The 21,776-nt window shown below is 49.5% G+C and overlaps 1 protein-coding gene across 3 annotated transcripts in view; it reads right to left on the bottom strand.

Moving 5' to 3' along the window:
* Positions 1–543: 543 nt before the first annotated feature.
* Positions 544–21,776, bottom strand: part of OLFM1 (olfactomedin 1) — a 34,033-nt gene continuing 12,800 nt past the window's right edge. For 2 of the 3 annotated variants that reach the window (XM_075111853.1, XM_075111852.1), the window contains exons 2-6: positions 20,515–20,664; positions 14,919–15,074; positions 12,327–12,546; positions 5,444–5,550; positions 544–2,298 (exon numbers count right to left, since the gene is read on the bottom strand). In XM_075111853.1, coding sequence (XP_074967954.1) covers positions 1,624–2,298; positions 5,444–5,550; positions 12,327–12,546; positions 14,919–15,074; positions 20,515–20,664 — 1,308 coding nt within the window. In that variant the 3' untranslated portion in view covers positions 544–1,623. Of the gene's footprint in view, positions 2,299–5,443; positions 5,551–12,326; positions 12,547–12,740; positions 13,102–14,918; positions 15,075–20,514; positions 20,665–21,776 lie in introns of those variants that run through there. The other variant, XM_075111854.1, reaches the window with a different exon arrangement.

Here is a 21,776-nt window from a genome sequence, read left to right as displayed (position 1 = left end):
TAAGCATCTGAGAAGGCAAATGATCCAATTGCACGCAGCGGTCTGAAGCGCTGTGTCTCCAACTCTATTGAACGCAACAGACGGCACAATTTTCTCCTGTTGTAGCACTGATATCAAACGCTGTCACCTCCTGACCCCACTCTGCCGTCAGCCCCAGGATGGAGAGGAGGCTGAGCGCAGCACTGCGGGCAGCCGGAGCCCCTGCCCGCATTAGCAGGCAGCAGCACAGCCTCCCTGCAGCCGCCTTCGCTTCCCCTGGAGTGGCCGTAGGAGCAGAGGCAGGGTTTGACCTCCCTGAAGTAGCATCTGCTCCAAATGCAGACGGGGTGGCAAGCCCGCTGCGCTCGCCCTGCAGAGCAGAGAGCCAAAGCCTCCGGCTCCTCCAGCTCCCAGCTGCAGCTACCCGTCGGGCACTGCTTGATTCAAGATGTAAGGAAAGCCAGGATGGTTACTCCACCATTACCCAAAAAACCCCACAATAATTCCTGTTACCCCTCCCCTACACTCGGTCACTTGTACAGAGAAGACAATAAACAAAGCAGGGAAGTCTCCTAATATTTTTATTGTTCCTTAGGTAACTGTGGATAGTACAAAGTTTTCCTCTTAAAAAAAATTAATTACCTTCACACTTCCATAAACAGGGCTTCCCGTGGGAATCTGATGCCACAGAATTTCCACAGAAGCAGTTTCCAACCACCATAATGCTATGTAGATAGTATAACAGTAAGAGAATATTCCTGTAATTATCAACATGAAATTGGTTATCTGTGTATAAGGGTGAACACTGATCTTTTTTTTTCTTTTTAGAAACAAAACCATCGTTTATTAATCCAAACTACATCATTGCATTTACAACATTCATTGCATAAACTGGACATACAAAGTTTTGCCACCTCTGGTAAATAACAGACATACATTATACAATATATTTGCTGAATACATAAGTTCAAACAATATGGGTACAACAACTTGTTCATAATACATACTTAAACCATCGTGTTTAATAGTTACTAAGACACAGATCCATGAGCTACTTCAGGTCTCAGCACAGTTAATCTAAGTGACAAGAACACAGTTGAGAGACAGTAGCTGCAATGGAAGGCGAAGAAAACTAACCTGTGATAGGTCTTGTTCAGACAGCGAAAGCTCCTCACGGGTCAGCTTTTTCTGCTTCGAAATACAGATCACACATCCATCACAGCTGACCGTGACGTCGGGAAAATGTCCATGCAACCCACACACAGAAGAGAGCGAGCCTCCCAAGGAAAAACTTTCAACAGTCATTGCCTTACTTCTTTAGTAGGTACTCTAGGTTTGCTATCGGAACAGAAACAAAACAAAACCCAAAACTCAAGTGGTTCTTTAAGTGCAGTTCCAGCTGCAAGTACATGGTTATTCGTGAGTCTATAACACAGGGCCAGACTTCTAGAAATGTAGAGGTAATGCTGATCTGTCAGGTTTATGCTGAATAATCCTCCATGATGTTGGTCTTAATTTTGGCAGCTGTTTATATATTTACTTATTTAAAGTGTGTTTCTTGATATTAGCATTTTTTTTTAATTATTTTCTCCCTTTTTTTCCTTTTCCCCCCCGCCCCCAAATCAGTTTCTAAACAAGGATGGACTACAACTCGTCAGACCGGATGACGTGGAAGAGGGTGACATTGTAAAGTATTTGGTGCCCATTGTTCCAGGCATAGAGGGCCCGATCCTTGGGGTTGTAGTCCAACATGGAAATGTGTGAGTACTTGTTTTGGAAGGGGATGTCGATGTACTCGTAGGTGGAGGCATTGGTCTGGTAGGCGTAGTGCACCTTGGTGCCTCCCGAGTAGCCGTTGGTGACGTAGAGCGTGCCGCAGATGATGAAGGCCTCCCCGGCGCTGCGTTTCGGGTAGCTGGTGTTCCAGGTCTGGAGGCTCTGCAGGGTGTTGGGGTCCAACTTGCTGATGACGATGTTGCCCGCGTTCTGGTTGGTGGCGTAGACAGCCCACAGCCCGTTCTCGTCCACCATGAGGTCAATGTCCGAGTGGCCACCCCAGGCGTAGTGGTACATGTTGTTGTAGCCGGCATAATCCAGGCTGCGAGTCTTGAGAATGGTCTCTGTTTTCAAGTCAAACCTGATAATTATGTGGCTTTGGTATTTATTGAAATAGATGGAGCCGTTGTAGACCACTTGACCGGTGCCTGACCACGGGTGAGGGAGACGGTGAGAGGTAAAATTGTCAGTATTCATGAAATCTGCCATGGATTTATATTCACGGACGAAGCGGTTGTTGTGGTAGCTGTCCATGTACCAGACCTGGGCGAGCAACAGAAACACGTGGGGTTAGAAAACAGCAGAGACCCGGCTGAGCCCTCTGCACATCACCCTAGAAACTGAGCTGAGAGCGAAATCCAGAGCAAGGAATCCAACCCGCTGGGAAACGATGTGTCCAACGCCTGCCACCTACGCCCAGAAATAAACACAATTTTTGGAACCTGAAATCAGCCAAGATTGGTGTGTGACGGACACCGTCCTTCCAGAGGGCAATTAACATCTTTTCTCTGGCTAAACCCAGCATATTATGACCCAGCACTTTATGTTGATACTGCATTTGCTTCCCGTAAGCCCCATCGTGGTAGCACTCAGTAAATGATACCAGCTGCTGTGCAGAACTCCATCAATTTGGCATGCAGAAGCGATGGAAGCAATCGCTCATTGTCAAGGATATTTAGGCAAAGTCCATAGTGGTTTAAAAATCATACGCTTCTGCATCAAACGCTGAAACCAAGGCCACTAAAATATAGGAGACAAAGGCATCAAAATCTTGCTATCGGTAGAGGGGGGAGAGATTTTAGATCATCATTTAAGTGCCAGCTCACTAGGGACACTGTCTAGACTCCTTAAAAAAAAGCTTTTGTCATATGAAACCAATTCCGAGGCAAATGACAAAGCTGTGCAGTTAATATCAAGAAGAAATATCCAGCCAGTAAGTGACATTCTGTATGCAGTTGCTGCCTAAAAATAAGATAGCTGCTTTCTGTAGAAACTGTGCGGGAAGGAGAAAAAGTAAATTAAGCAGCAAGAGGGAAGCCTTTAAGGATACAGGTTTGGGTAATGTTGCAGTGCAAGCTTCTTTTGCAAACCCCTTGCAAAATCTGACGGTGTCGCCTCTGCGATACGCTGTCTCCAGGGTCCCTTAGAGGAGCAGGCAAACATTTACACACGGTCTGTGCATGTAAACTTCCTTTGGCTGCTGTATTTGAAAGGCCAAGTGGGGTCTGCAAAAACTTTACAGGGAACTTCAGCCCTTCATCGTTACCTCCCTGGAAATGCTGCAGAGGCAGGGAATGTACAGGTGGCAAATGCCTCTGATCTTCACACCTCCACCGTGGGCTCGAGGAGAGCTGCAGGAGCACCAGAGAAAAACCATGCACGTCCCTGAGCCCACGGCAGAGAAGTGCCTGCAGCCTGGGAGAGCTTCTGCTGTCAGACATGGCACTGGAGAGCGTTCCTCGCTTAATGAAATGCCTGCGTTCAACTAAACCAGCTTGGGAAATTATAAAGCAAAACAAAACCAAACCCAGAAAACTCATTGCTTCTCCGCTGCTCCCATTTCGTTATTTGGTATTAAAAAATTACACATGCCGATGCATTGTGCTCAGTTTTTAGAGAGACAAAGTGAAGCCCAGAAGAGCAGAACCCCGTGTCATCATGCTGGGGCTGGAAGGTGGCAGGACCCGACAGCATTTCATGCTTTGGGGAAGCAGGGATTGATGGATAGCAACGTCTCATCGCACCGGCTGGCTTTGAGCAACCTTCTCCTGCCAATACACATCAATCCCTGCGCTCAGCATCCATCTGCTGCCTCACCACCGGGCTGCTCCTGTGGGACTCGCAATTTCCCCCAGTTGTGTTCAATGATTTCACACAAACAAATGACCATATGAACCACCAAACACCTCCTGGGGCTTGGCGACATAAGAAGGGTATGATAAACTGCCCACCTCTCCCCATCCCCAGTTTCCCACTCTGCCGGGCAGCCAAAGAAGTTCACTTAATTGTGTGTTTCTAATAAAATTCACAGTAGATTTATATATTATATACATATACACGCTTGTGAAGCTTGAGCTACAGCCCAGAGGAAACTGCTTGTCTAATCTCACGACAAAAACACACCGCAGAAAAAGGGATGGATAAAAAAAAATATTTAAAAAATACTGTTTTGAGACAAAACTCTCTGAAGACCTGGAAAGATCTTTAGCATTTGATCAACCAGCTCCAGCTGCAACAGGCCTGGCTCTTCCTTCCCAAATGTAAAAATCACGTTAGTGCAGAGGGATACAGCAAACGCAGGCCAAAGGGGACAAGTCTGTCCCCTCTCCTGAGCAAAATAAGATGTGATGTGGGTAGTCTTCCCGTCTCACTTCGTAATTAGGATCTTATTGGGGCCATAGGTGAAATTTTGCTTAATGACTGTAAAACATGGAGGTGTGGTATTGGGGAACCAGTGCCAACCAGTTGGAGGGAAAGAGCCCGACATCTCAAGTCACTGTTGCTTCATTGCTGCACATCCCCGGGCAAATGGAGCCACCCCCGGGGGTGGCTTCTCCAGAGCACCCCTCGCCCCCTCTTAACTACAGAAAGGCGATCACAGGGCAGAGCTGTCAAAATAGCTGCCCCGATACAGCCCTTGCTGGTGCCTTCATCCTTTGATGAAGGATGCTGCACGCAGGAGGGAATTACCACGCAGCCGAGCTCTGTGGTTTTTGTTTTGTTTTGCTGCCTGCAAAGCCACAGCAAACACTGGAGATATTTTCCATTCCATCAGTCATGGGAAGCCTGGATTGATTTTCAGCCAGTTATTGGCCTCCTACCTCCTTGGGATCAAAATTGAATGGTCTGAATGTAAAAAAAAACCCAAAACAAAAACCCTAAAACAAAGCAAAACAAAGCTCTCTCTGGCTGCAGTCAGTTAATTCCTCACAACAGTGAAGGTGGAGGACGGAGGACAAATGCAGTCAGATGGCATTATCGGAGGTGCTGGCAGGAGAAGAGCCGCAGGGACCAGGACCACAGGTCCCTCTGCTTGGCCCCGGCTCCCTCCTGGCTGCCAAACCCAGACGAGAAACCCAATATTTGATTTTTCCCTCCCACAGGGGGCACAGACCTCATGGTGGCACTTCCAAGACCATGCACGCTCATCACTGCAGTGAGTGTCACCTGCCCTGGGAAGGGACCGCTGCGCAGGGCTGCTCAGCCCCCTCCTCATCCTCCCTCCCTGCGGGATCCTCAGCCCCCTCCCACTGCAGAGGCCAGCAGAGCCCAGTGAGATTAATTCTGACCTTCCACAGGTTTCACAGGGCACAGCCTGGGCTTCGGTGCTTAGATGTAATGAGTTTTCAATGACCTCAGCTACATCGGTGGAGGTGGGAACACAGGGATGAAGCTGTCGCCGTCTTACCTTGTTCTCTCCCTCGGGAGCGAGAGGATCCGTCATCCACGATCCGAACCTGGACCCCGAGGTTTTAATTGTGATTGGGTCACTTATTCCCGTCAGCTTGCCACAAGCTGCAAAAGAGTGCAAGGCTGGTGAGCACCACATCAGATCACATCGTTTGGCGGCGGGTCTTCGCCAGCCAGCCCCGAAGCCCCCATGAGGGGCACCAGCACCGGCCACCACCCGCACCGCTCTGCCGAATGCTCTCCCCTGTTGATGGGCAGCTCTGTTTTTATTTAATTAGAGGTAATTATGCCAAGTACAAGTGTCAGATGCTTTTGTTTGTTTCGTGCCTCTTAACAGCAGTTGTCCTTATCACACTGCCCCCAAGAAAACAAGCTTTCTTGAACTAGCCGTGCTGCTAATGTCGTGGAATAGAAAATGATAAGCGTTAGCCAGGGTCGAGCAGCCAGGTGGAGAAATTAGCAGAATAGTTCTGCTCACTTCTGCTATAATAGAGTGGGTGAAGCCAAGATAAAAAGACAGATGTGTCTATTCCAGCCCTACTGGAGACATGCATTTGTTACAGGTTATGCAAAGGAGAAAAAAAAAAAGGTGGGAAATTATACTCAATATGAATCTCTTCCTTGCAAAGACCATTTACCGGCTTCTACCCGCCACCTTCTCTGTTCCATATCATGTCTGCACAGTTAGGAGACAGTAATGAACTCACCAGCCTCCTCCCATCTCTGGGAGAGGAACCCAAACGCAGCAGGATGGAAGGAAGGCAGGAGGTGGGGTGTCCCGAGGGCCCCTTGGGAGCTGCCCCAGGAATCCTGGCCAGACTCGGCATCATTCAACAGGAACGTGCACCTGAGCAGTGCTACGAGCCAGGTTTTGAGCATATTTAGGTGCTCCACACCTAAATTCATTGCCATTGAATTCAGCGGGCTTGTCAGCACATTCGCAAGCCCAGCTAAGTGCCTGGCTGTGTTTTTAAGCCCTAAACATGAGGTGAAGCAGTGGCAAATCTCCCCCCTCCCAACTCAACTGCACCAGCAGCTTGTTTCCTTTCCGTGGTTCTGTCCCCTGACACTGAACCCTGCATCCCTCCGGGGAACCCCAAGAATAGATGCCTGCAATCCTACAGCCTCAGCATCGAAAGTGCAGCCACATGCTGGAGTGACTTCCAACGACATCCCCAAATTTCATCAAAGCTGCCATTCTGGTCTCCTGCAATGCCAGCATTTTAGCATATGTGCACCGGGGAAGAGACGAAGGTGTCGCGGGAGGGTCTGGGGGCTGGTGTTGGATGGTCTGTCCCTACAGGAGCACTCATTTAAAACCCAGACACATTCAGTGGACCTGCAGCAGCATCTCCTGAGCAAGGCAAGCTCAGGTCAGCGGCACCAGGGGGACAGCCACAACCTGAAGTCCAGAAGGTGTTCCCTGACTTCTCCTTTTTGACGTGAAAGCCTCTGGCAGGCCGGGGAAGGGGAAGGTGGTGGTGCTGGGATGGAGCGGCGGCTCCGGGTGCTGGGTTTGCAGGCTGAGCTGCAGCTGCACTGCAGCACGAACGGCTCCGCTGCTCAGCTGGGGGTACCCGGGGCCGAGGCTGCAGGTGGCAGCCCATGGAGGTGCTGCTGAAACACGTGTGGAGCTCTGCCAGCTCAGGACAAGGTCCTTCTGCTCAAAATTACCAAGTAGAATCATAAAATCATGGAATGGTTTGGGTTAGAAGGGACCATTAAAGATTATCTAGCCCAACCCCCCTGCAATAAGCAGGGACATCTTCAACTAGATCAGGTTCCTCAAAGCCCCGTCCAACCTGACAAATGCTTCCAGTACAAGCACTCTGCAATACCTCTTAGCTGCCTCTCCTTAGCCTGTTCTCATCTGCTCCTTTATATTCCTGATTATAGCCATGGGACACATCCACCTACCTCAGCTCTGAGCTAGGGGCAAAGAGGTCACTCTAGCCCGCGGCATAAAATAGATGAAGATATTCTTGATATGCATCGGCATGACACGGCCAGGGGGACCATCAGTCTTCCCACAGCCTTCAGGCAGCAGGCAGGTAAAGAGAGATCCCCCCAAAAAGCAGAGAGCTCTCCTGGCCTCACTATGGGCATTTGTCCTCCTGCCTGTCTGAGGCATTCGGGACCTCTCAGCTCAGGAGGAGAGCAAGGTATTGACGAAGGGATGCAACGGGTTAAAATAATAAATATTTAACATCTTGCAAATTCCCCTTGCAGAGGACCAGCCTTCCTCTAATCACAGATCTGCTCAACGCTGCCTTCTATTATCGCAGGCTACATTGCTGTCACTTTATCTCTTTCCTTCCATTTCCCTGGAGATAAAGGTTGTATAAAAGCTCATTGATTAAAAAAAAAAAAGTAAAAAAAAAAAAAGCAGCAGCAGCAGATAAGGATAAACTAGCGTGGTTTGCAAGTAGTGAGGCTACATCTCATACACATTTAGCTGGAGGCACATTCACAACAGCTCTTCAGCAAAGCAAAAGGGTTGCTTTTACACAGGGCAAGGTGTTTTCTTTCTTGGTGTAAATCTATCATAGGCAGCCAGATGCTAGGGGGAAGATTTCAAGTGGATCCTGGAACCAAATGCTTTAAGGGCCCTTGTCAGCCACATTCCTGCAGCTCTCACGGGCTTGCCACCCAGGGGTGGATGAGTACAGCCTCCGTGATCCTCACTCACCCGTCCATTCCTGCTGAGATGCACACCACACTCCGAATGCCATCAGCCTATTTTCCCCCTTCTGTGGAGCCAGCAATCATTAAAAGCAGGAAGATTACTGGGGGCAGAGGGAGCTCTGTCTTCTACTGCTTGCCTTGGACGTGTTGCAGCTTGAATCAGAGCAGTAGGCCACACGACGGGATTCTCGTGGCTCCCTATGCTCCGGCACAAAGCAGCAGCCTGCGCAGGCTCGAAGCACCCGCCAGCAGCACCCGCCAGCCTCGGCAGTGCCCTCCTCTGCGGGTGAGGAGCTGAGCGTGGGGCGCTGCGGTGGGAGCGGAGCTGGGGCGAGAGCCCGAGACACCCAGCGTCCAAGTCTTCCCTCTGTCAGACTCTACTGACTCTCACAGGGGAGTTTTTAAGCCCTGGCTGCAGTTGTCCTAAAGCTCCTATTTGCCCAGCAAAGTCCTCCTGCCCCAGGCAGCCCAGCACCCATGGGTGCTGGGCCTTTTGCAGCAAACCTGCTCTCCCATTGGGATGGCACGAGCACGGGATGCTTACAGGGGTTTCAAGTCACCCAGGATGGATGTACAACAGGAAAGCATGACCTGGTGCTCATCCATGAGCCCAGGACACAGGAGAAGCCTGTGAACAGCAGCTTTTGGGTCATGCATAGAGGATCTGTTTTCACTCCAGTTTCCCCAGCATGACCGAGGTCCCTATGGCCCATGGGGGTCTGCATATCCCTGTTCCTGGAAAACAGCACAGGTCGGCCTCTCCCGGAGTGACCCTCCAGGCTGACCCTGCCAACCGCCTCCGACCTGCCCTCCTGCAGCTCAGCAGAGCAGCAACGAAACACCACGTCCACACACGCAGCCCCTTCCTCCAGCCACACGAGGAATTTTCCAGCAGGAGAAACACGCTTTCCTCCAGCCGGTTACAAGCAGCGCTACCATCCTCCCATGATACTAACACCCCCGCTCCATATTTCTCCTAAGATCCAGCCCACAAGCGATGTTTAGCCGCTCAGCAGCAATTTATCCACCGACACAGCCACTGTGCCGACACCAGCCCCGTCTCCCGGACTCTGCGGTTCTGCTTGGGCTGCTGCTGCTACAGCCGAGCCTTCCCAGCCTGGGCTCCCCACAAAGCCAGGGTCTGATCCCCCCACATCCCAGTCCCAGCGCTCTGCAGCAGGGACAGGGCGGTGGCGGCTGGGTCATGCCCTGCCCTCACCGCCGCTGCCCAGCTGGGAGCTCCCCGTTCCCAAAAATACCTGGGACAGGCTGGCAGGGCTCTGTCCCCTCTCTGCGCTAGGATCGTAGGATTTTTTTGCAAAAGTCGGGGGAAGCTCGTGCTATCAAGCAAACACGAGCCTGCGGAGCACAGCTGAGTTAAATTCCCCCTTGAATCAAGGAGTGACAACCTCTCCACTCCTCCAAGGCTCCTCTTAGGAACATGAATGGAAATGTTAAAGTCCCTGTATGAATAATGATCTTTAAGAGTGTAAACAGAGTAACAGATTGAACGTGCCATTATTGATTTTTTTCTTTTTTTTCCTTCACACACATGCCAGGGTCAGGAAGTGTTTTCACTATTGATCCATCAATAATGCCTAGGAAACCCAAAATGCAAAACCAGATCTCGCCTAAGGCAAAAGCCGCTGCGCTATCAAGCATCAGTGCTTCCCGGAGGATGGCGAGAGGCGAACCAGATGGGAACACGGCACATCCCCCCCATTCCCTTGTCCCTTGCACGTTGCAGCAGCTCCCCGATCCTGCGCTGGGCACTCTAAGCTGTACCTTGAGCTCTAGCAGGCGAACACACACCAGGTGAGCAGCATTGCTGGCCCATGCAGGAGCAAATCTCAGCTAAAATGTGCTACTTGAAAGGTTGGCGAATCCCTCTGAGGAGATAATTTGCGGCAAACAGCACTCCTCAGCAAACGGGGCCTCACTGTGCGGCACCAAAGTGTCTGTAAGGTTGTTATCGGAATTTAACTCAATTAACTACCATTTTCACTGGTTTACACTCTGGAGCGATAAACAATATTGGAAATCCAATCCGTGCTGTTTGCTCTTAAGTGACCAAATAAATCATCCTCCCAGGCAGGCAGCAAACCCTCTGGGGCGAACCCTTGCGAGACTCAGTGTCCCTCTCCATGAGCACCCAGGGGTGCTGCAACACCCCGAGGCAGAAAAACTGCCCTGACCCCACAGTCAGAGAGAGCGAGAGGTGGAAGAAGGGGCACAGCCAAAAATCCCAAATAAAGCCTCAAAAATGATTCCAAAACCCCCCAAAAGTTCCTAGAAAACATTGCCTGCAAGAGCTCGCCATCCTAGCTGCCTCAGTCTTACCTGGGCTACGGCTTGGGTGGCTGACCCAGCCGGAGGACTGGGATCGATGGGGATGTAATGGCTCAGGACACGGCCCAGAGCAGAAGCAAACTCTATTTTTTTGGAGTCCTGAATGGCTTGGGAGCTACTTCTTAAAGTCTGCCCAGGGTCTGTGGGAGGATCATCGCAGCGTCCCTGGCTCTGGTGGAGGCAGCTCCACCAAGGCCGGCTGGGGAGGGGCTATCTGGTCCAGGATGGTTTTGTTTAAAGAACTGTCCCTGGGGAAGTACTTCTACGGCCCAGACTCAGATCCCTGGTCCTGCTGCTGGTTCCCTCTCCTCATCACCTGCTGCTCCTCCTCATCTTCAGGAGATGGGCTGAAGGCTACAGGTGCAGCAAGTGGGTCTGTCCGGGGGCACCATCTCCCCTCATCACACCCATCGCGGGGTGAGGGGAGGGACCGCAGACACCGTGCGGAAAGCGACGGCAGGGCTCACCTCAGCCTGTTCTGCCCCCCAACCAAACCTGGGCACATCAGTGCTCGTTAATAAATGAGGAATCAGGCTGTGCCCTCTCGCTCAGCCGGGGGGATCACACCTGGGCAGCTCCCGGGGGTATCTCAGTGCAGGACTCACTGCACGCTTGTAGCTCAGGCACCTCTGAGCATCCAGGCTTACGTGGCAATTTGCTTTCCTCGCCAAGATTTTGAGTGAGAGGTAGGTATAAGGGACGTACAAGGTAGCAGAGGACAGGATGGAAATGCAGGGGGAAATACAGGCGGGACGGCTGCTTACAGAAGTGTGGAGGCATCTAGAAACAAGCAAAAGCAATCCCAGCAGCAGAGACAAGAGAGAAACAAAGCATTACCTTGCCACGGATATAAAGTGTTGAGAAGAGAGCTGATCTTCCATGAAGTTACCTGAGAGTGTAATTTCATATGTGCTACCAAAATAGACTGCAGAGCAGTTAATGTGTTTAGATTATCTAAATTGCTTAACAAGAAAGTCAATAATGTAAGTAGAAATTAAATCAAGTCAGAGCTAGGGCAACAAACGGTGGGGAGGTTCCTCGCAGCTGTGGACGGCAGTGCCCTCCTTCCCCCCCTTCTCCACCCTCTGTTTGGGGTCAGACGTTGGGTTTAGCTGCAGCTTTGTCTCCCCACAACAGACCCAAAGGCTTCGGACAATTAATACTCTCTGAATGAGATTACAGCTGAATCTCTCGAGTTTTGGCATTGCCGGTTACTCGGCCTGATGGAAGGGGCTCCCTGCTCCCTCAGGGAACGGGAGGGATTGATATCCTGCACGTGGCAGAGTCCGGACCAACACATGAACCCGCACCGGCTGCATCATGCTCTTCTCAACAGGGACTTGCAAGGTGCAAAAGGAAAGGAAAAAGGGAAACCGAGTCGCAGCCTGCGCGCGCGCACACACGCGCTGCTGAAAGCGCGGAGACCTTTGCTGATGTGCCAGGTCCAGTTAGCAAAACAAGATCGGACATCGATGCATAAGCAAAATGGGCGCATGTGTTTGCTTTGCATAAGCGTTACTTGCAAGAGGCCGCGCGTTTACCGCATTTCACCGTCCGCTTATGCAAACGCTGCAAAAAGTCACATGCCTGGGTAAGGGCCTGATCCTGAAGCACTTATGCCATGAGCAACATTGCTCGTGGGAGTAATCCTCAGCAGGACTACTCCCAAGATTAACGTTACTTATAGCATAAATATTTACAGGATCAAAGCTGGCTGTGCGAGCTCATCTCCCACAGCCAGGCCAGGCACAAGGAGATGTCCAGTCTAGCATCTCTGCCTCCAGATGGGGTGCGTGGTTTAACATCGATGGTGTTTAGCCAGTGCCACCATGTTGTTCTGAGCCTACCTAATTTTTGCATGCATGCACGAAGCCTTTCTTCAAGATTTGACACTCTGTTCTGAAGCTCTTCGTAGTCATAGGCGCCAATCTCTTCCTGGAGTTCGTTTAGAACTGACGTCAGATTCTGGACCTCCTCTTTAAACTGCAATACCAATTTTGCATCGGCTTTGTACTCTTCCAACACTGGTATCAAAGGCCTAAGTTCCTCCATTTTCGCTTTTATTGCCTGCAAGGTTAAAATAAGCTCGGTTCAGTGCTATGCGTGCAAAAATCTGCAACACTCTGCCTTGACCTGGTTGCTTCCTATGTGAGTGCAATGTTCATATCCCACAATTATTATCATTAAAAATATTTAATTATTACTTTGGTCCAAATGATGTATTGGAAAGAACATATTAAACAGGCTGCAGAACACCAAAATATTTGGGAAAGGCCTTTATTTGTCATTTTTAGAATGCAACATCTTAGGGTTACATGCTTCAGATCACATACACAAAGAGTTCTTTTTTTTTTTCTTTCCAAAAAATAAAATAAAATAATATATATATGCATTGACAAGGGTTTCAAACTATTCATGAAATGCATCTACAATTGCATGCAAAGGAAGATCTTGGTTGTGTGGTTCAAGGTTCCTTAGTGAGATATGGTGCTAATTTGGAAAATAATCAAAAAAATAAATGCATGGTGCAAAATGCTCTGTGGCCCTCTTTTCATGGTTACATGGGAGTGAACTGCTTCTTCAGTCACTGCAGCATTGAAAAAACTTGCTTTTAAGTTAGCCCTGTAAGCAAGAAAATGAAATACTGTTGAGGATCTAGCTCACTAACCTGCCTTATATAGATAGCCATTCATAGACAAATACTCTTACGGAACTAAAGAGAAAAAAAAAAAAACACAAGAGCTCCAAACCACTCACATTTTAATGCTGGCATTAGCAGAAACAAAATGCTGTGGCTGTTACTTAAAATGGTGCTTTGGCAGCAAATTAGACAAAAATTCCGTGCTGTTCTTAGGCATGCTATAAAGAACATAAAAATCAAAGTCGTTATCAAATTTATTTTGCAGAAATGAAGACTTGTGGTTTTTTTGTTTTAAATTAAATGAAGGCCTCGTTTAAAGGCACAGTATGCAGCATTTTGTTAAAGATGCTCTGCTCCAGCAGCTAACGAGTAGACATAAATATGCATGCACCTACCCGTTAATGAAGCATGTTAGTATACACAGTATACCTGGTGCTGCTTAAACTCTTGCACAGTGGCCAAGTTCACAGTGCTCAGGGCTGTGACACCCGGCTGCCTGCTGAAGCAGCTCGGGGGTGAACGGGATCCGGAATGGGTTCTCAGCCTCATTTCTTTCCTTCCCATCCCCTCCTATTTAAGTCAAGAGGCTTTCCCTCCTGCAGTTTGCATGCGGGGAATGTATTTATTTTCTTATTCACTTGCACTTCCCGGTGCAAGCTCGCTGGCAGGCAGTGGGGAGGATTAAACTCATCAGAATGGAGCGGGGGAAGAGTCTCAGGCTTAAATCAGAAAGCTGGTCCTTATATCCAGACTGCGGAGCTAAGTTTAGGGTCCTGCAGTAACTGGAGATAGGGAGTGAGAGAGGTGGAGTCGGTGATAAGTTTTAAGAACCTTCTTCCAGGCTTTTTATGAGGTAATCTTGGTATTTCAGCGTTTATCAATTTAAAAAATTCTGCTTTAAAACAGCGGCCAGCTGGGCAGCTGCATGGAAATGAGGATGGGAATCAGCTGGGTGGATGATCAGTCCCCAAATGGCCCCAAATTTCACTAGAAATCTTCTGAGCTTGTTTTTTTGTACCTATTAATCCACAACATTACTAACATTTAACATTCCAAATATCGCTGACAGCCTCTTTTTGGCAATTGCATGTAAAAGTTCGACCATTGCTCGCAACGACAGCCTCATTTAAAAGGCTGATACCTTCTCGTTTGAACGACACCAGGACAAAACACACAGAATTCATCAGAATTGGACATTTGCACACCCTTGAGATGCGCGGTTTGCCAGCCAGAGGACCGCTGCAGTGGTCGTACTTCTGGGGTCTTTTTGAGGGGGGTGGGGTGTTGGTTTGTTTGATTGATTGCCCTGTTGCTTCGACCACCCCAAGGAGGGAAGCGACGTGGTGACAGCCCATTGCGGTCTGCCACGTGCTCCAGAAATGGAAATGGAGCCCCAGCTCCAGGCTCTTCCCAAGAAAACTGGATCCCGGGCACAGCACGGGGAAGGGCTGCCTGGCCATGGAGGGGAACCCACCTCGCCCTGACCCTGGCTGCCCCGGGGTGTCCCTGCAGACCTTCTCTCACGGAGCAATCCTGTGCTGCCCTGTTTGAGGCACCCAGGTGGTTTGCAGGTACAGAAACGCAGAGATTTATGCTTTTAACCTATACAAAAATGTACTGCAGCTGAGGATGCGATGCCGCAGCCTGGAACTGGCCGTGCTTTGGGTAGGAGTGGGCGGCCGCCAGTGCCGCGTACGACCGGACCAAGGGCTACGTGAGCCGATGGGGACCGGGGCCGCAGTCCCCTACACTAAATCCCTGGCCACAGCTTCGTTAGCGGTTTGGAAAGCAGACATACCTTAAACTGCCTTGCCAGGTGCTGCTTGTGGCTTTCTTCCACTTGTTTAAATTTTGATTCCAGTCCCCTCATCTGGTTTTCCATCTTCTCAACGTACTGTAGGTCTCTTTGAGTCCGCCTGTCCAACACCTCTATCGACTGGGACATGTTTTGCACCTGTCAAATGAGAAGGGGTTCATTAAGAAGGTGTCGCTTCCCCAGCAGCAAGGCAGCCCCGCTTGCATCCCAATGCCAAACGCTGACCTTTTCCTACACAGCCAAGAAAGCTTAAGGGTAATCAGCCTATGCATTATTTACTAGTTAATCAACAGCATCTCACAGTATTATGACCCCCATGCTCTAAAATAGAGCAAATTGGTTTCATAAACATTTATTCTGCTGCACTGCAGAGAAGAATTTAACAATCACACATGCAAATAAGGGTTGTAGTCAAGGCTAATATGCATCACTCATGATGGCCTCTTTGAGAGGCCGGATGGCACCCGCTGTCGCGCGAGGAGAGGCTCTCAGCTGAGCAGAAGCCCATCTGGCTATGAGATACGCTTCTGCTGAGGTGCACATTATCATTTCTTCATCTATACAAGTGACACTTACTGATTGCCTAAGTGCAAACTTTACTCCCAGCTAGTAAAAACTTCATTATCCAAACAGCCCTACTCTTTATACGGCACCTGCCACAACAAATCCAGCTGCAGGTGAGGGCATCCTGAAGCTGGGAAGCACCACGGGAGCTCCCGCTCCGGCTGGCCCCACCGGTGCCTGCCCACTTGGGCAGTTGTGCCGCGTCGGCATCGTTTCTAGCCGAGCGACGCTTCATCCCCGCGGCTCCCCGCGCAGCGCCCACCCGGCCCTGCCGAAGGAGTGATGCAAGAAGGTTGGCTGGGCTCATCGTGAGAAAAAGAGCTGAAGGAGTAAGAAGGGGAGGGAAATGATAGCTAGGCTGACCTGATTCTGAAGGTTGGCTGCTATCTGATTTATTAAGGTATTCTCTTCTCTCATTTTTCAGTCTAGGAGAGAGTAAATGAAGCTCATGACTTACACAGGCACCTAAGCACCTATTTAGCATTAAGCGATGAGCCTAATTTAAGGTCTTTGCACCAGGGAGGGTTGTGTTTGTACCACAGTTTGTATGTTACAGGGCTCAGCCCACGGCTGGCGCTCCTGCCACTGCTGCGTTGGCCACAGAAATGCGACTGCCGGCATTAGGGATGACGCCTGTGTTTGAAATGAATCAGGCACCCAAGCACGCTGCTGCGTCACGGCCCTAACTAAAGGCATCCTGGTGCAAGTCTCTTCATCTGTGGGGGTCTGAGCAAAACCCAAATGTGAGCCACACCGCCTCTGCGGATCCGCTCCGAGACGCTTCCCAGAGCCCATGCTGCCACATCTGCTCCCGTCTCCGTCCTTGCCAAAGCCAAGCACAGACAGGCTGAGACAGGGGAAGAACGGTGCAAGAGCAACATTGCCTCCAGCAAATCACACTGGGCTGCTGCGACTTACCTCAAGTGACAGAGCGAGGGGACAGCGGGACACCCGCACGCAGCCAGGCCTCGGAGACTACTTGCCGAAACCAGCATAGGTCAAATGCCAGCTTTGGCGTCTGCGTCTCTGAAGGGATCAAAACGCCCATTGCTCATGCACGATGACAAGGAAACTATTACAGGGAACTATTAAAAATGTATGGACAACCTACATTTCAAAGGCCAACAGTGAGGAAACATTTTGTACAGCCAGTACAATGGCTCCGGGGGTCTAGTAGTCTTCCTCAGCAAAGGGGAAGCTATTTTCAGTCTCCGAGTCCCAACACATCACCCAGAGATGAACCAGCACCCATCCTGAACACCACCAAGGACCTGCTCGGGGAGGCGTGAGAAGCATGGAGGAGCAGAACAAGACCCTCTTGGTTTGAAGAGGAAAAGGCCAAACATGAGCTCAGCCCAAGCCCACGTGGCTCCCATTTAGCCGTGCCTCCCCCAGGGTACGTGAGCTCTCAGCGGGCACGGCTGGGTGCTAATTTACCTGGGCGGGATGTGGAGGAGTTTGAAGACCTCTCTCTATCCCGAGGCAGGAGAAGGGAAGTCTTAGACAAGCATGACTGGTCTGCAGATATTTTTATCCTGCTAATCAAGTCGAGCTGTATAGCAGAATTGTTCCAATGGGTTGGAATAGGAATGACTTGTAGCAACCGTAGAAGATTGATCTCATTTATTCCACTAATGCCTAGCCCCAGTTAAAGGCCAAGCTACAAGTAATCAGAAAAGTGCATTTCTGTCATGGCACACTGGTGTGTGACCTTGCAGGGGCTGAGCGAGGCTACGGGGGGCTCCTTATGCTGCCTCTTGGATGGCAGGAAGGGAGAGGCAGGCTCCGCTAGGAAATGAATCAGAGCATCTCGCTCAGGCTTGTGCTCTGAATCACCTCTGGAGGAGTCTGCCTCTCCCCTGACTGCAGAGGAAATAGCCTCCTCACTTGTCTCTAAACTGAGACACCTAAAATTAGCTGCTGTGCTTTTTCAGGGATGTGTATTACAAGTCCAGACTCTTGCTATTTGTGGCCCACATTGGCCAGATGTGTAAAAAGTCAGTCTCCATCATTCCTGATCCCTGACGGGGATGCATGCTTCCTTGGCTGAAGAGCTACTTGTTTTCCTTCATTAGCATATTAAGCCCTTGATCCAGCAAAGTACTTTGGCACATGATTAGACTTCAGTGAAACTGTTCATAGCTTAAACTTAAGCATGTACATAAGTGCTCTAATGAACTGAGACCGAAGGACACTGTTTCTCAGACTCCCTCAGCTTCATCCATTAACCGCTATCCTCAAACACCAGCCAAAACGCGTTTTGCCTTCGTTGGCAGAGCACGCCCTCTCACCACGAAACATCGTTTTCCATCAAGCTAATGGGAGAGGGATACATGTGATTGTCTTGGGGAAAAAAAGAGTTAATTTTAGCATCTGAAATAGAAAATTGATACAAACAGAACTTCCAGTGCTGTTCTTGTCGTTGCTTGACACTGACTTGTTTCGGAATTAAACGAGAGTAACTGAGTTAATATTGACTTGATGACCCTAGTGAGATTGATATGGTCAAAGCAATGGTTTAAACCCTGCTCCAGCTTCCCTGTGGATCAGCCTTTCATGCCAGATCAAAAGGGCTGTTCTAAGCCCATCTTTGGGGGTTGAATTGGGATGAATCTTTAGCTTTGGGTAGCTGGACAAACTGGTGGAGCAATAGCATGAGGCATCCTGAGAGAGACTTTCATGGTCTATAGGAAGAATTAGCAGAGCGATGGGCTCAGCTGATGGACTAGGACATGAAAAGTTCATCTTATAAGGTCTGTAGGAGGCAAAGTAAAGGCTGAGAAGAGATGTCATTGTCCCCCCTATACATACAACTCCACGCGAATCTCAAAGGAACAAAGAGAATCATTTAATCTGGAAATCAGTGCTGGCAAAGAATAAGAATTGGCAGGAAACCAAAAGTGGTTTAACCATGAGAGGAGGAAGTCCTCCCAGATAACAGGGCCAAAAAAGAAAAAAAAAATCTGTTTGAAGATAAAACATAATCTGTTTATGAAGAGGATTTAGGTGATGTCTTGGTTTGGATGCAGTCCAAGATGTGGACTCGGCACCTGACACATAAGGCTGGAAGGACTCCGCGTGCTCTAGCCAAAGATGAGCTCAGACACCTCGGTGTCAAAACACGGGCTGAACAGTTTGTGCGGTGGCGAGCAGACCTGGCTCACCTTACCTGACTTAACACCTGCTCTTTAAACTGACGGGGTGCCCAGGATTCACTTGCAAGCAGCACGAACGGCGATTTCTATGCATATGCCTGTGCCCACGTGTTGAGGGTAGGTGGGGTCTTGGCAGCTTTGAACCTCGAAGTGCGTTCAGCTGCTGAAGCCTCTGTGTGGAGATTTCCACTGAAGATGCTGTAACTGGGTTGTGTACACACACACACACACACACACACACACACACACAGAGCTTATTTCTTGCCTGTAAAAGCAGTGCCTTATTATTTCCGTAGGGGACTGCCAGGTGTCCTCCTTTGAAAATCCAACCACAATTAACTTTGACACATTACGCTTCTTCATCTGCTGGCAGAGAGAAATCAGGGGACACGAGTTTTCCCATCACAAAACTAGAGTTAAAATGTCAGAGGAGGGAAGGAGTTGTCAGGTTTGAAATCCTTCCTGGGAAGCTGGAAGCTCTTCTCTGCAGTTGCGTTTTCCTATAGGGATTATCATTTCAGCCTTCGTCAAGATCAGATGTCTGGCACTAAGAGCCTAGTCTTTATTTTGGGGTTTTCATATAGGTTAGCGTAGGAGTGAGATGCAGACAGATTAGCGGGCAGGTAACATATCCTCAGAACACATGTCTCGAAATACTGCTCCTCCCTCACTTTATTCATTGGCAGCCAGAGAGCTGCATAAGGGGGGAAAAAAAAAATCACTGAGCGCTTACACCCTCCGCACGGGAGCTGGTGTTATCCCAGGTCTCGCATGCCCAACTCGCCTGTCTATTAGCAGAGGGCATTGGGTCAAATCCTGCTTCTTTAATGCGTAGGAGCAGTTCTGGGAACACGATGGCTCTCGGACGCCCGTGTCAGCTGCTAATATAATGCTGCTGCCCCTTAGACAAAAGTGCTGTTGGACCGATTGCCGTTATTGCTTAGAGAAATAAAAGCTTGAGTGGGATTATTTTTAGAAGCCTCTGACATACCGAAGAAGTGTTTTAGGGCTAAATGTTTCCTGCCTCACTTTATTGTCCTTATCACATAGGAAAATCAGTTAAGTGTAGGTTTAATATTGTTATGAGTGACTAATACATCAACTTCCCGAAAGCAGCAGGGTAAAAACGGTTTTGTTATGCACAACACATGCCAACACAGCACTGGGGTATGAGGGATAATTACACATCCAGCACAGGAGTCCACTTGTATTTTAAGGAGAAGGGCACCATTTCACATGAAACAGCATTTCTTCAATGAAATCTATTATCTGGAAAATTTCTTGTTATGGGGAATGTTTCCCTAATGAGATGCTTTGATCTCTTTGGACAGCAGACTATTAAAAACTAATCAAGTGGATGTCCACATTAGAAAGAAACCCACTAACTGTCATTTCTGTGCTATTTGATGTCGACAGCTTGTACTGTTTGATTCGACCTTTTTAATATCAGCTTGGCTAGGAATGCATGGGCTTTGGGTCTTTAATTCTATCTTCTCCCATGTTGTTGAGGCTTATCCTTTGAAACTGCTTGTGTTAACATAATGAAAAAAATGAGTAAATTACTTTTTTTTTTTTTTTTAAGCAACGTGGTTCAATATTGTTGCTTTGATCTCAGCAGTTTTAACCTGACCTTAGGCCGCGGTCCCTTTCCCTCCGCGCCTCAGAAACACGTCGAGATTTAAACTCCCAACTGTGGCCGATTATTCCCCACTACACGCATGGGACAGCTACGGCACGGGAGGGCTGGCCCAAGGGGTCCGTCTTCCCTCGAAACCAAGGCTTAGCCCGGCTCACTCGGATTTTTACCCCCAACGTCACGCCAAACCAAACCACCTTGCCCAGAAGGGGTCAGCCATTACCTTTTCTAATAGTTGTCTCAGCTGCTTTGTCCTGGCATCACGCGAGCACATCGTCTGTTGAGGTGCCACCACTGTGCATATACAACGTCCCTCGCTATCCTGGGCAGAGCTGTAGACCTGCCAGCTTTCCTCTGGGTTGGTAGGCAACACCTAATTAACACAGGGAAAGACTGGTTAAGCAAACGAGGGGAGGCCTGGCAGGGGTGTGGGAGGCGAAGGGGGCTGAGCGGAGGAAGCACGAGGGATGGGGCAGATACCGAGCTTTGCTGGAAGCGGAGGGAGGCTCCTCTGAGGTCCCAGCTGGCAAAATTCACTTGTAATGCAAAATTATGGATTGGGGACAAATAAAAGAAAGGTCTGAAAAGGCAGACAAGAGCTGAAGCAAGAAGGCAATGCAAGTGGGAAAGCGTGGACACGGGGAGAGCCACAAAGCAGCGAGGGTTGCAGCGTGCTGTAAGGCACCGAGCGCTTTGGGGTGGGGAACCCGCTGCCCGGCTGTCGTTACAGAGCGCTTGGCTTCTCCTTGACACGGTGAGTGGGATGTGCCCGAGCTACTGGTGAGGATACGGTGCCCTGGCTGAGGGCTGAGCAGTGATCCATGTGCCTCTGCAGAGCTCTCCGGGATCCGGCAGCATGAAAATCAGCTCTCCCGAGTAAAGGGACACCAGGAGTTATGTCTCGCCCTTCCCCTGCCGGACTCTCCTGGGGACGGGGAGGTTCACCAGGCAACCATTTCCCTGCAGATGTTCTGCGGGTCCCGGGTGGCGAAAGCCCGGCGCCGTGCCCCGCGAAGCGTGCCAGCAAAGAAGGGATGCCGTCTGGAGGACACGATCGGTGCCTCCACCTGAGCTTCCAGGACACACGGCGGAAAGGGAGCCCAGCCACAAACACAGCGACCTCCCCAGCCCCCCTCGCGCCCCTTGTGCTCTCCCAACCTCTCTGATCTTAATTTTCCTTTGATCTCACAGTACTTTGCAAAATACATTATTTAACCGCAACTCAGCCTCCGATCGCTTTGAGGGTACCACCGTTTTGCCAACCAGAAGGGCAATGTTCTTTCTACTATTTCAATAGATTACAAATAACCTTGCGAATACCCATGTTGACAGACATGCACGGTGAGGTGGACAGATAAACAATTTGATTCTTTAGCTAAAACAATCAGAAAAAAAAATAATAAACGGGTCTCATGAGCCCTGGTAACACGGAAAAAAAAAATCCCAGCTTCATTCACAATCAGCAGAACCACCACATGAAACAGT

The sequence above is a fragment of the Phalacrocorax aristotelis genome, chromosome 17 (genome assembly GCF_949628215.1).
Source record: "Phalacrocorax aristotelis chromosome 17, bGulAri2.1, whole genome shotgun sequence".
Classification (NCBI taxonomy): domain Eukaryota; kingdom Metazoa; phylum Chordata; class Aves; order Suliformes; family Phalacrocoracidae; genus Phalacrocorax; species Phalacrocorax aristotelis.
Note: the sequence above shows the minus strand (reverse complement) of the source record. Positions and strands in the feature narration are given on the sequence as shown.